The following is a 12,092-nucleotide window of genomic DNA, read 5'->3' as shown; positions in this document are numbered from 1 at the left end:
CAACCCCTGATCTCTGACTTCTGAGATAGAAGCCATCCATCTTTACTCAACCCATACACTCTCCAACACTCTGTCCAGCAACTTGACAGCTACATATTAAAAGAAGGTTATCACAGCTGCTAGTTTTGAAGCACAACTGCAGCTCCATATTAAGTTGCCCAGTTATTAAGGTGGCAACATAGAAGTAAAATGGGCAGCTCTTATACAGCCTTGCTTGCTTCACATGACCCTGCAGCTGACTGTGTCAAATTAGGCACCAAGGACAGTTTGATGCAAACAAGAATGAGATCAAACAGCTGCTCTCTAATAAGAACACCTCACACATTAGACTTCTCAATGACACATCAAAGCCCTGGGAGCAGAAACATTTTTAAAGCTTTATGCAATTTGACCCAGGCACACCTACAAGAAATGAAGGCTGCAGAGAAAAGAAAGCCTAAGAATAGGAGATCTAGTTTTTGCTGGTACGCAGACCTGGAAGTGCTTTCATGAGGAGATAAAATCTGGTCATATTCCTGTGCGTTAGTTCTCCTTTGTAGCTTTGATGGGTGTTCCCCACTTACGTAAAAGAAGCAAACTGCTGGCACATGGGCAGGATGTGTGATCTTTTTATTGAGCTGCTCCTTTCACACTGAGGAGCCTGTCTTCAATGACACATTCATGCCTCAACTAATGAAGCAGAGAAAACTCCAAAGGCCACCTATCATGATGAAATCTTTTTTTCATATTAAAATTACTTTACCTGGTAAGCCAAATGTGGGAAAGAGTGTGCCAGGAGCCCAAAGCAGATCTATAAAAGAGTAAAGATGACTGTATCTGAGATAGCACCACAGCCACCACTGCATTTTCTCTCTGCCACACCTGGGAAACAACTACCTGGGAATGTTCTCAATTATTCAAATAGCCACTTGGTAGACAAAGTAGTGCCAGAGGACTGATGCAGTTTTTTTGGCTGCCATAGTTTCACTGGACTAAGCATTTTATCAGGAGGCAAGACTTTATCTTTTGCCAATTATAGATGTGTATACACACGATTTACTTGTGGGAAGAGAACAGCTTGAAGCCAAAGAGGCCCCAAACTTTTCAATGATATGTAAAGTTCTGCCTTGAAAGTTTGTCAAACGTTAAGAACAGTGATGAAGTGTTTTGAACTAAGAGGTAAATCTGTTACTACAACTGGTAACAGCTGCATACACACGGCTAAGGAAGGAAGAGGAAGCTCTTGAGGAATCCAGTCCTCTCACCAGTTATTGAGAGCATACCTGCTTCATTTCACCACCACACCTGCCCCACCCACACGGCTTTGTTGCTCGAGAGTGCACACACGGGGCACTACAAGCAGTAGGCAAATTATATCCAGTCAGTCAGTTTGCTGGGTAATCGCTAAACCCTGGCTAGAGATTACCACTCCATTTGCTCTCTACACGAGACTTGACAACCACTCACTCCTCCACGCGTCACTGCCAACACAGCGCTGGCAAACAGGACTAACAGCACTGGCCGGTCTCACCGGGCCCAGACTCCAAGGGCTGTATAACCCCACGCTCAGCACTACTGGCACATCTTCACCGGGTGCCGCGCCTGCACTGCCACGTTTACCGCGTCACCACACAGCCACGAAGCGGCACCTGCTGCCCGTGCCCTCACAGGCCGAGGCAGCAGCAGCACCGCCCCGCCGGCCCGGGGAGCGCTCGGCTCTTCCGCCACTGTAGGGGAGGGGCCCGGCCGCAGCCAATAAACAGCTCTTCTGCCTGACAGACAGCAGGGAGGGGCCACGCTAGCCAATAGAAGAGCGGATAGGGAGGGAGGTGGGGAATGCCAGAGCCCAATTGAAAACCTCTTCGGCCCTGGGGGGCGGGAACAAGAGTGAGATTCAGTCACGGACTGAAGTCTTCCTCCAATCAGAGCGCCTTCCCCCATTGCGCTCCCCGGATTGGTTACCAGGTGGAAGGCGGGCCTTGCACCGCCCTTCTCCCCAATAGGAAGGTAGCACTGCGTGACAGGCGTTCGGCTCAGCCAATCACTGTCGACGCGGAGGCTCCAGCCTCTCTTCCTTGCAAAATGGCGGCTACGGTGCCCAGCGCGGCTCCTCCCGCGACAGTCCCGCCGCAGAGCCCGACAGCAGCTCCGGCCACCCCGGCCGGGAGCGCCCCCCCCGCGGCCGCGCCAGCCCCGCCTGCCACCCCGGCTCCGCCGCCGCCGTCCGCGCCGCTGTCAGCCGCGCTCTCGGGCCCCTTCCCCGGTGGCCGCGTGGTGCGGTTGCACCCAGTCGTGCTCGCCTCCATCGTGGACAGCTTCGAGCGGCGCAACGAGGGCGCGGCGCGGGTCATCGGGACGCTGCTGGGTAAGAGCCGCCACCGCCTCGCCGCGGCCTGGGGGCGAGCACCCCCCGCCGCCCCCTAAATCGCTGCTCTCCCTCCCGCAGGGACCGTGGACAAGCACTCGGTGGAGGTCACCAACTGCTTCTCCGTCCCGCACAATGAGTCCGAGGATGAGGTAGGGAGCCGGCCCGGGGGGCTCTGGGCTCCGCAGATGGGGCTGGAGCCTGAGCTGCTCCCGCCCAGGCTTTAACAGCCCTGTAACCGCTGACTCGGCCCTGTCCCGTTTCTCAGGTGGCAGTCGATATGGAGTTTGCCAAAAACATGTATGAGCTGCACAAAAAGGTGTCTCCTAGCGAGATCATCTTGGGCTGGTAAGTTCTTCTGCAAGAACACGCAAGCAGTTATGTTGGTCCCTTAAACTACTTGAAATACATAATTCAGCTTGTCATAGATGGAGAAGCAGAAGCACTAATGGTTGTGACAGTAAGATCTTGCAACTCTTGTTCTACAGTCAGTGGTAAAGCTTCTCCAATTCATAAAAGGAAGAGACAATATTGGAGGCTTACAGGGTTTGGTTTGGTTTATGTCTAGCAAAGTATCACAGAGAAGTGATGAGTTAGAAAATGGTTTCACGGCTTTGTTAGAACATATTACTTGTGATACATGGAAGTTAACTGGTTAGAAAGAAGGGAGAACACAAAAGGGTAGTTTCAAGTACCAAAGGCGTCAGGGAGAATCACTGATACCAGCTGGAGTGCATAGTTCTCTGCTGAGAAAAAGTTGAAGTACTTGCGTGTGGGTTGCAAAGTAAGATCAGTACATTTATATGGGAACAGAGTGTGTCTGAGTGTGTGACACAGTGTGTTTATTAGTCTTTTCTTGCCTCTCTGATCCTACCAAATAGCTTTGTTCTGTTCCTGTGGAGCAGACTTCCTCAACAACCTTCTAATGGCACAGCAAAGTGCAGTTCTGATGACAGGACTTTCCCTGTGGATGTGAGACACTAATTGCAGAGCAGTTAAAAGAGCCAGATGAACGAGTTATACCTCCTGCAGAGAGATGTTTGATTTGTGGAAGACAAAGCTGGTCTGAATTTGTACAGAAGTAAAGAGCTGGTCCAGAATACAGTGACAGATAAGTGAATATGGGGTGTCTGATGTCAGTTGTACTGACATTTTTATGGCTGGTACTGCAACACCAGCCCTGTGCGTATTTTGGGCAAGGATGTGCTCAGCCTGTGATTCCTACAATTCTAGGGCAGGTGGCCATAAAACTACAGAATCCTTAGTTAAAACACTTGTATTTAGTCTGCTGCTGCAGCTCAGTGTTTGGAAACCAGTGGTTTATCATACAAACCTGTTAAATACCAACAGTACAGAAGAGCAGGCACTTGAATGTTGGAAGAATGGCTCCTCAGCATATGTTCTTTTGAAGGTATGCAACGGGTCATGACATCACGGAACACTCAGTCCTGATCCACGAGTATTACAGCCGGGAAGCGCACAATCCAATCCACCTCACTGTGGACACAAGTCTCCAGAATTCACGCATGAGCATTAAAGCCTATGTCAGGTACTCTGGGAGGCTGCATTTCTGCAGGGGAGCTGTGGGAATTACTGAGAGACACCCCTTCAGGATAACAAGTAATGTCATGGACTGCAGTGTCCCATTTTGGACAATACTGGGCAGTAGCTAAAACACAGTGGTGAGCCAGGGACCATTGCTTACTTCTCATTGGAATGTCTTGACCACTGGATGTAGGTTGAAAGACCTAACCTTTCATAAGCTGGTACCTCATTGGGGTGGGGAATAGTGACTTAATTAGCAGTGTTCTGAACATCTCTGTGACATTTCACAGGATTCACACAGCTGGCAGTAATGTCACTAACTTCATCACACTGACTGAATGCTAGCCTGTAGCCATTGGGTTTACTTATACAAGTTGGAGGATTAGTGTGGTTAAAACATAATTGAAACAGCATGTTCTTTCTTCCCCTTAACCCCTTCATTTTTGTCAATTAATGAACATTAAATATTGAGAAATTAAACTCTTCCACTTCACTGAATTCTTCCCAGTATTGGCTGAAGAGCTCTCCTCTGTAAGATAAAAATCCCAAGCCTTTCTTTGTAGAGAAGGTCCTGCTTCTTGACTGTGCAATTTCAAAAAGGGAGTTGTTCCATGACATATTACTTAAAGCATAATGGATTTCAAATACTTTGAATATTGGGATTAATAAATGTGTTGAGAGTGCTTTGAACTTGAATTTTGCCATATTTGTTTGTTCCTTCAGTGATTTCTCAAAGTATTTCAGGATAGAAGAATACCTGCTCTATAAGCAAGGAACTGTGGTTAAGATCATAGTACGTAGCTCTTCATGCATTCATGCTGACAAATGTCAGACAGCTAGGAATATTCTTCGATGAAAATGGGCAATTAATAGCATGCCAGAACTGATTTCCTGTTCTCAGTTATCCTTAGTCATAAAATTGCTGATTTTGGTGAGAATGAGTAACCTACTCATGTTCATGCTTTAGTGCTAACAGAGATCACTGAGATGGAAATCTATTTCTTCCTCCTTTATATATGTCCATGCTGAAAATGTTTTGTTCTTTTTTTTTTTTCCTAGTGCCCCAATGGGAGTCCCTGGTAAAACTATGGGCGTGATGTTCACACCCCTAACAGTGAAATATGTTTATTACGATACAGAGCGGATAGGAGGTGAGTGCTTCTTCCCTGTTTTGGTTATAACCATTGTTGTGACACTGTCCAATGCTTTTTTTTACCCTGGTAAAATTGCCATTCTGGGAATTCTGCTGGGAATTAGACTGTCTTGCTGAAGCTGTCCTAAAAAATCTTCAGCTGGGTTCTGTGACAGTTTTTTTCATCGATTCTCCTTTGGCTTTCAGTGGATCTCATCATGAAGACCTGTTTCAGCCCTAATCGAGTGATTGGCTTGTCCAGTGACTTACAGCAGGTGGGCTCAGCCTCAGCCCGGATTCAGGATACCCTGACCATGGTGCTGCAGTATGCTGAGGATGTGTTGGTAAGGCCAGCTTCTTACCAGCTGGAAAATAAGTTTGATGTAAACTTGGGCATCTCATTTTTCTTTTTATATTTTCTCTTTCTGGGCCATAAACTTACTGAGTTTTACTCATCTGAAGTGTGTGTTTTTATGCTTAGTCTGGCAAAGTGGCTGCTGACAACACCGTTGGGCGCTTCCTGATGGATCTTATTAACCAGGTGCCAAAGATTTCACCAGAGGACTTTGAGACAATGTTGAACAGCAATATCAATGTAAGTTCATAATTTAATTTTTTCTGTGAATTGCCAGCAATTTTGAAAATTTGTCATACAGACACAAATCTGTCTGTGATCAAAACAATCTTTTCATACAAACATGTTAGTAGCCTTTTGTTGTCAGGGCTGAAGGTGGATAAAGGAGCTCACCATAATAATATTGCAATCAACTGCAGATCAAAGAATAAATTTTAAAGTAGTTAGGAATTATGCAAGTATTCTGCAAACCAGCACCAATTCTTCTTTCATTTTGATTGGACAATATGAACTACAAAACTTAAAAAGTTTGAATTTCAAGGATAACTGGTGACTTGACAGCTTCCTTTGCCTGAGCTGAAGTTCTGTCTCCTTGCATAGCACTTAGGACTTGAGCAAGGTTCTCACATGCTACCTTAGTTTTTTCTTTCTACAGAAATGTTTCTGAATGTGTTTTTCACCCACAGTCTGCAAGACCAGAACTAATTTTTAATTTTGCCTATACCCTTTGACTTGCCTGGTTAACATAGGTGAACTTCAAGTTAAAATTTCACAAGCCATGTTTCATTTTCCAGGAATACCAAAAGCTTCCTGCAAGGGAAGCATTCCTCAGGGTAGGACTTTCAGGACTAACAATATTTCTAGTAGCTGATTGTAAAATGCTTTACAGGTGTTAAAAATTCAGCTCCCTAATATGCTACAATCTTTGTTCATATTTCTGATCACTGGTTTTTCCCCCCTCTTTCAGGACCTACTGATGGTAACCTACTTGGCAAACCTCACACAGTCACAGATTGCTCTCAACGAAAAACTTCTGAGTTTATAAAGAAACTGTTGCCATCCTACACTTAAAGGAGCCTGAAGAATGAGTAGATACACTTTTCTATGGTGTTACAAACTTCCTTGGACTGTAATTTAATTACCTACATGACTTGGTTTACATCTTTATTACCATTGCCCTGAAAAATCCCCAACATGCTTCAGGAAATGAATGGGAATGGCTGCAGTTCAGTTGAGCCTGGTATTTTAAAATGGAATATGAGAATCTTTTGTCTCCTGGGTTTATCTACTTGTATAACAAAATACAGCTTTATTGTAAGAATGTATTGGGAATAAAAGTTCCATTGCAGTGGCAAGAATGGCTTCTGTCTGGAAGAAACTGTTCTCATTTATTGTGTAATGAATCCACCTTTAAAAGAAAGGGAGGGGGTAACATGGGATCAGGAAAGAAGTAGATGCAAATCAACTCCAGTTCTGCAGACTTCTTTGCAGGGTTTTTTTTCCAACTGTTAAAGCACACTGAAAGTGTGGGGGTTTGTGCTGCATGTAATATGCTTTACCATGAAGGACAACAGAGTGGTCACTGGTTTATTAGTGGTGCTGTGTATATTCCTTCAGCAGGGTACTGACAGAGTATGAGATAGTAAATTCAGTTTATTATATAATTTCTATGCATCTGATTATTTTCTGATCTTTTGGGAAAGAAAGTCAAAATCAAAAGCATTAGCCCCTCATAAAGTGAGGGTTCAGAGAATTGGAGCCAGCAACTGTGTTTATGGTAAAAGGGCTTGAAAAGCATTTGTGGCTAAATAAGTGTGCTTCCTGGAGTTTCATCTTTGCCAAAGAAGAAAGGGACAGCAAAATGACAGTTCATGAAATTTGGTGTTAAAAGTTGGGTGTCATCAAATAGGAATCTTATGTTTCATAACCCTGAACTGCTGCTAAAATTATGCAAACAGAAACCCCATTTTCTCCCCAAGACATATTTCATGTTAAATGAGTTCTAGCTGAGCGAATACCAATATTATCTGCAACTTTACAGTCTCAGCTAATTAACATCACCTTTAGAAGGCTGTTCAGCTGTACTGAGGAGGTTTACCTAATGGAGTTAAGGCATCCCTCTTCTAACATACGTGTTCCCACCTAACTACTTATGACTCTGTCTGTTTTGGTGAATGAGTTTGAAATGTTGGAGAAGTATGCAAAGACTGTTCCCCAAAATAACTTTTGTCCTAATTTATCAGATAAATCCCAAGAATAAGACTCAGGTTACAAATCTAGATCCTGTAGTGGTTCCAATCTAGGAGAGTTCCCCCAGTGATTCAATGCCAAATTCTAAGTTCTAATTGCAAGGACAATATACATGAAAATTGAAGGTATAGCAAAGATCCCCATCTCATTTGAAAATCTTATTTGTGAGCATTAAATAACTATTAGGACTCAACTCCTGGTTTTTATTACTCTGAATAAAAATGTTTTGCTTTCCCTTCTCTTCTTTAAATTTGATATTCTTAATTTCAAACACTTAACATTTCACAAGGTTTTTTAAAGTAAGTTTTGACATTGATGGAGGAAAAGAGCAAGCAGCAAAGCTGGGTAAGTCAATTACTGCAAAAATGTTGCAGGGGGGAAAGCATAATATTCTGTCCCTAATCTCCTCTGCAGGAAACTCTGCCATTCCCTGTTAGGAAAGCAAGAAAATGTAAGAAGAAAGATTTTTAACACTGCAAGTTGAATAGCTATGCTGTTTAATAAGCTGGTGTGCACAACATGCAAAGTTCTGAGATGAAAGAATCAATTTGTGATCATTGTGTGATTTGCCAGTCCTTGGAAGTACCTGAAGACTAATGAAGACACATCATAAGGGACTGAGGTTATGGCTTCCCAGCTAAAATGATTCACTTCAAAGCAGGTGTCTGAAGAGACCAAAGTCCCTGGGTTTGGGTGTATGCCAGACAGTACAGTGCCAAATGCTAGGAATTGGAGTGCTCCCTTTAAAAACTAATCTCATCTGTTGTGTCCTTGTGAAGGGACACATGGTGATCCTTACTTTGACTCTGGAGTTTTGAATGCCTGATTTCAAATTTCAGTGGCCACTCTTGTGAAGGACAACATTGCAAACACAGATGTAATGCATCATTGTGCTTAATTGTAAAGCCTTTGCTGTGCTATTACCTAGAAGGCATTCCTTCTCTGGAATTGTAAAATGTAGACAGGAATTAGTAAAGGTATTCTATTAGAATTGTTCCAGTGTACAGAAATCTATCTAAAAAATTTGGAGTTTAATAGAAAATCTGGTGGGAAAAGCTTCAGAGTCAAGAAACATCAAGGATTTCGAGCTTTAACTTGCTATTGATTTGTAAACTGCATGGATTTATTAGGGGACTTTTCTCCTTTTTTTTTCTTTGATTGTTTAGGATGTGTTGCTCCAAGTAACTTTGACAAAGTTAGCTTTAAATAGCTGAGACAGATAATTCTCTGGATATGCTTCTGTACATTATATTTAGTCACATTAGTGATCTCACTAATATAATAAAAGCTTTTCTATCTTTTGGCATGTTCATTTTCTTCAGTGGCTTCTCTGAATGAGTGCAACATTGCTGGACGTTCTGGTATTACATGTTTATTTGTGGCAATCAGTTGAACTCATCTTGCGGTTTTACCTCACTATGAAGCTCTCCTTGAACACTTTTCCTTAATATACATAACAATATTCAGAACAGAGTACAATGTTACAATTGATTCTCTTGTTCCCTTTTGGTAGAAGTTGGAGGACTGTATAAAATCAGTCTACCTTGTTGCCTTGGGCCCTTCTCAGACATGTAATCTCAGTCAGCTTCAACAAACCAGAGTTTCAGCAAAGCACCTCTGTGCAGTACAGAGGCAATGAAACCTTATGGTTTTTTCAGTGAGCATGGTGACTTCTGACAACCTGCAGTTTAATTAGCACACAGATATTATGCTTTGCTCTGATATCTTCCCAGCATAGTAAGTCTGTGCTGGTTCACATCTGTCAGAGTGCATGTAAAACATGCAAGCACATGAAAGCACTCTGTGTTACTTATCAAAATCAATACTTGCAGGAGAACTACCTTTAAGAGAAATGCCTTCATAAAATTTAAGGAGGAGCTGGTAATGCTCCAGTATTTCTTAACTCCGCAGTATAAAGTTCTATATTGTTGGGAATAACAAACTTTATCTGCAATTTGAAACTTAAAAAAAATCTTTCGTTCCAGAATTATAATTTCATTTGGTGGTTATTTCCGTATACTGGGATGAAGGTCATTAAATTTGCTTTGTTAGTTGAGTCATTTAAGTTTTTTGGCAGAACACTTAAGTCTGTTGCAAAGAGGAAGTAGTGTTTTGGTGTGTGAATTTGTGAACGTGTGGACATACGCCATGTACACCTGAAATGCATGGCTTTAATCCTAAGGTTAATGGTGAAAAATGTTAGACATATTACTCTTTTAGAGCAGAACAACCTGCTGTTCTCCTCCTATGTTTGAGGAAGGATGAAGTTTCTATTTCCACACAACGGAACTAGAAACCCGTTGGCAACTCAGCTGTAAGAACTGTGTGAAATCCTAAGATTTGGACCACAGTGGGTGGAGCACTAACATGACTCACTGGGCAATGACTCTCCCTTGAGCAACTAACCAAACTCACAGCTCCTCCTGAAGTGAGCTGAACGTGCTCCCTGCACACATGGAGGGTTAACTCAACAGCCAAGTGGGGTTATGTGCATTTTAATGACTGCAGTCACAAGGCAGTCTAACAGGAAAAGTATTTTTAGTACATAATGTAGACTTGGACCACTTCAGTATCCTGTTGGTTTGTTATACTTTGACCTATGGTTCAAAGCTGACCAGAACTTCTTTCTTACAACAAACTGAGGGAAAGTTTTTCTGTTTTTAATTTAATTGTATTGGCTGGAATAGAACATCAAAGTAATGCTTCTTATTATTTAAGTGGGGAATAATGTTCCAATCAGGATACAGAGGAGGAGCAGCAATGCTTTAGTGACCTATGTCACCAACAATAACTTTCTCTGGAAAAAAAAAAAAATTGTTTCAACTCTATTGATAGCACTCAGCACTGCTATGAAGTGGAGCCAAGTCACTCCAGAACAGAATTCTGTCCAGTATCATGTCTTAGGAGCAGATGTAAGAATATTACAAAAGAGAAGAACAAGAGTTTGTCTCCTAAATTCACTGAACTTGAATTTTCTTATAGTGAGAAGTTGCCTTGACTGTGCATGGGGTTTTAGAAGGTTTCCTAAATGTGCAGGCTCCAGCTATACCAACAAGCCGAGGGATTTCCTTTAAATATAGGGAGTCAAATTAGATGACCACAATGGTTCCATTTCATGCTCTAAAAAAGTAATTCCAAATATTCCTGCTGACACTAATATTCAGTAACAGATTCTTCAGACATTTGTCAGTCAGTTTGTTAAAATATTTTCTCTTCTTCCTTTCACGCTTTGTTTTTAAAACAAATTGTTCTTTTCCTAAATAGCTCAAATCCAAATGGTCCACTAAATGGAAGAAGAGAAAAATAATTGTGTATTTTATAAATGTAATCGGTTCCCATGGAAACAGGGATTTAAATATATACCTCTCCTGAAAGAAATGTGCTTAACGGAGGTAAAATAAAGTAGACAGACACTCAGAGTGTCAGCTGAAGAATGCTATGAGGATTAAATTCTTAAAGCCACTCCTGCTGTGTTCTGGGCAAACAAGAGAGAACAAGCCCAGTTTTTCTAGATAGGTAATTTATCAGATTCTTTATGTGGCTTTAGGTGCTCTTCATTTGAAGCAAGCAAGCAAGCAAGCATAGTAAATTATTACCCACCTATTTTCTGCTGCCTGCACTTCATGCTGTTTTACAGACAAATAAAACAGTGGCTGTTGTTTCATCTAGAGCTGAAGTGCTGCACCAGATTACAGGAAAAAAAACCTGTTCGCATTTGAATGGTCTCTGAACTGCTAACGTGTTTATCATAAAAAAAGATATTTTGAATAACCTCAAGTAACTGGTGCATAATATCATAGGTGGATCCTTCCTAAATTGTATCTGGCTGGTCAGAATGTCTTATGAATAAACCATCAGGCAACGTGTATGTAATATCTATTCAGAGTACACTATGAATAAACATTACAATAGACAGAAACAAAACACTACACTTCCCTAATTACATACAAATAACTGTAATTAAGATTTCTTTCTATAAAACTGTATGTAGTGGTCAGGACAATCTTATCTTTGGTCCTCTTGGGACCTAGATCCTGATCTTGAGTAACTACATCAAAAGCAGCAACTCCTCCAGCTCCATCCACTTACGTATTTTATATTCTTTGTGTGTTACACGCAGTTCTGATGGCCCAGGTGACTTGACTGACTCCCTGATGGCTACTGAATGATGATGTTGATCTAAAGAATCAAGTGTTGCTGGATTACAGACTCGATTTAGAGGTACACCCATTAGGGCTGAACTCCACTGCAGTGGTGCTACATGAAAGCTGCAGTGTGGACTTCTCCCTCCTTTCCTAGCAGGTGGCACAGGACTCCCGGGCGCTTCCCATTGTGAACGCTTCCCTGGCACAGCTCCACTGGCGAGTCGCTCTGCGTTTGTGGCACTTGCGCCTGTGAACTTACCTCTCATCCGTCCTGCGGGAGAACTGGGCACACCGCAGCTTTCCTTCAGCGACACGGGACGA

General features: G+C 42.4%; 1 protein-coding gene across 1 annotated transcript; it reads left to right on the top strand.

The window, feature by feature from the left end:
* Window positions 1–2,046: 2,046 nt before the first annotated feature.
* EIF3F (eukaryotic translation initiation factor 3 subunit F) lies at window positions 2,047–8,932 on the top strand. The gene is made up of 8 exons (XM_027649615.1): window positions 2,047–2,344; window positions 2,426–2,496; window positions 2,613–2,692; window positions 3,756–3,893; window positions 4,949–5,040; window positions 5,229–5,365; window positions 5,503–5,616; window positions 6,344–8,932. Exons 1-8 carry the CDS (start codon window positions 2,062–2,064, stop codon window positions 6,419–6,421), a joined length of 993 nt encoding a protein of 330 aa, XP_027505416.1. The 5' UTR covers window positions 2,047–2,061; the 3' UTR covers window positions 6,422–8,932.
* Window positions 8,933–12,092: the final 3,160 nt, after the last annotated feature.

Source organism: Corapipo altera, unplaced genomic scaffold (assembly GCF_003945725.1).
Source record: "Corapipo altera isolate COAL_440 unplaced genomic scaffold, ASM394572v1 53, whole genome shotgun sequence".
Taxonomy (NCBI): Eukaryota; Metazoa; Chordata; class Aves; order Passeriformes; family Pipridae; genus Corapipo; species Corapipo altera.
Note: the sequence above shows the minus strand (reverse complement) of the source record. Positions and strands in the feature narration are given on the sequence as shown.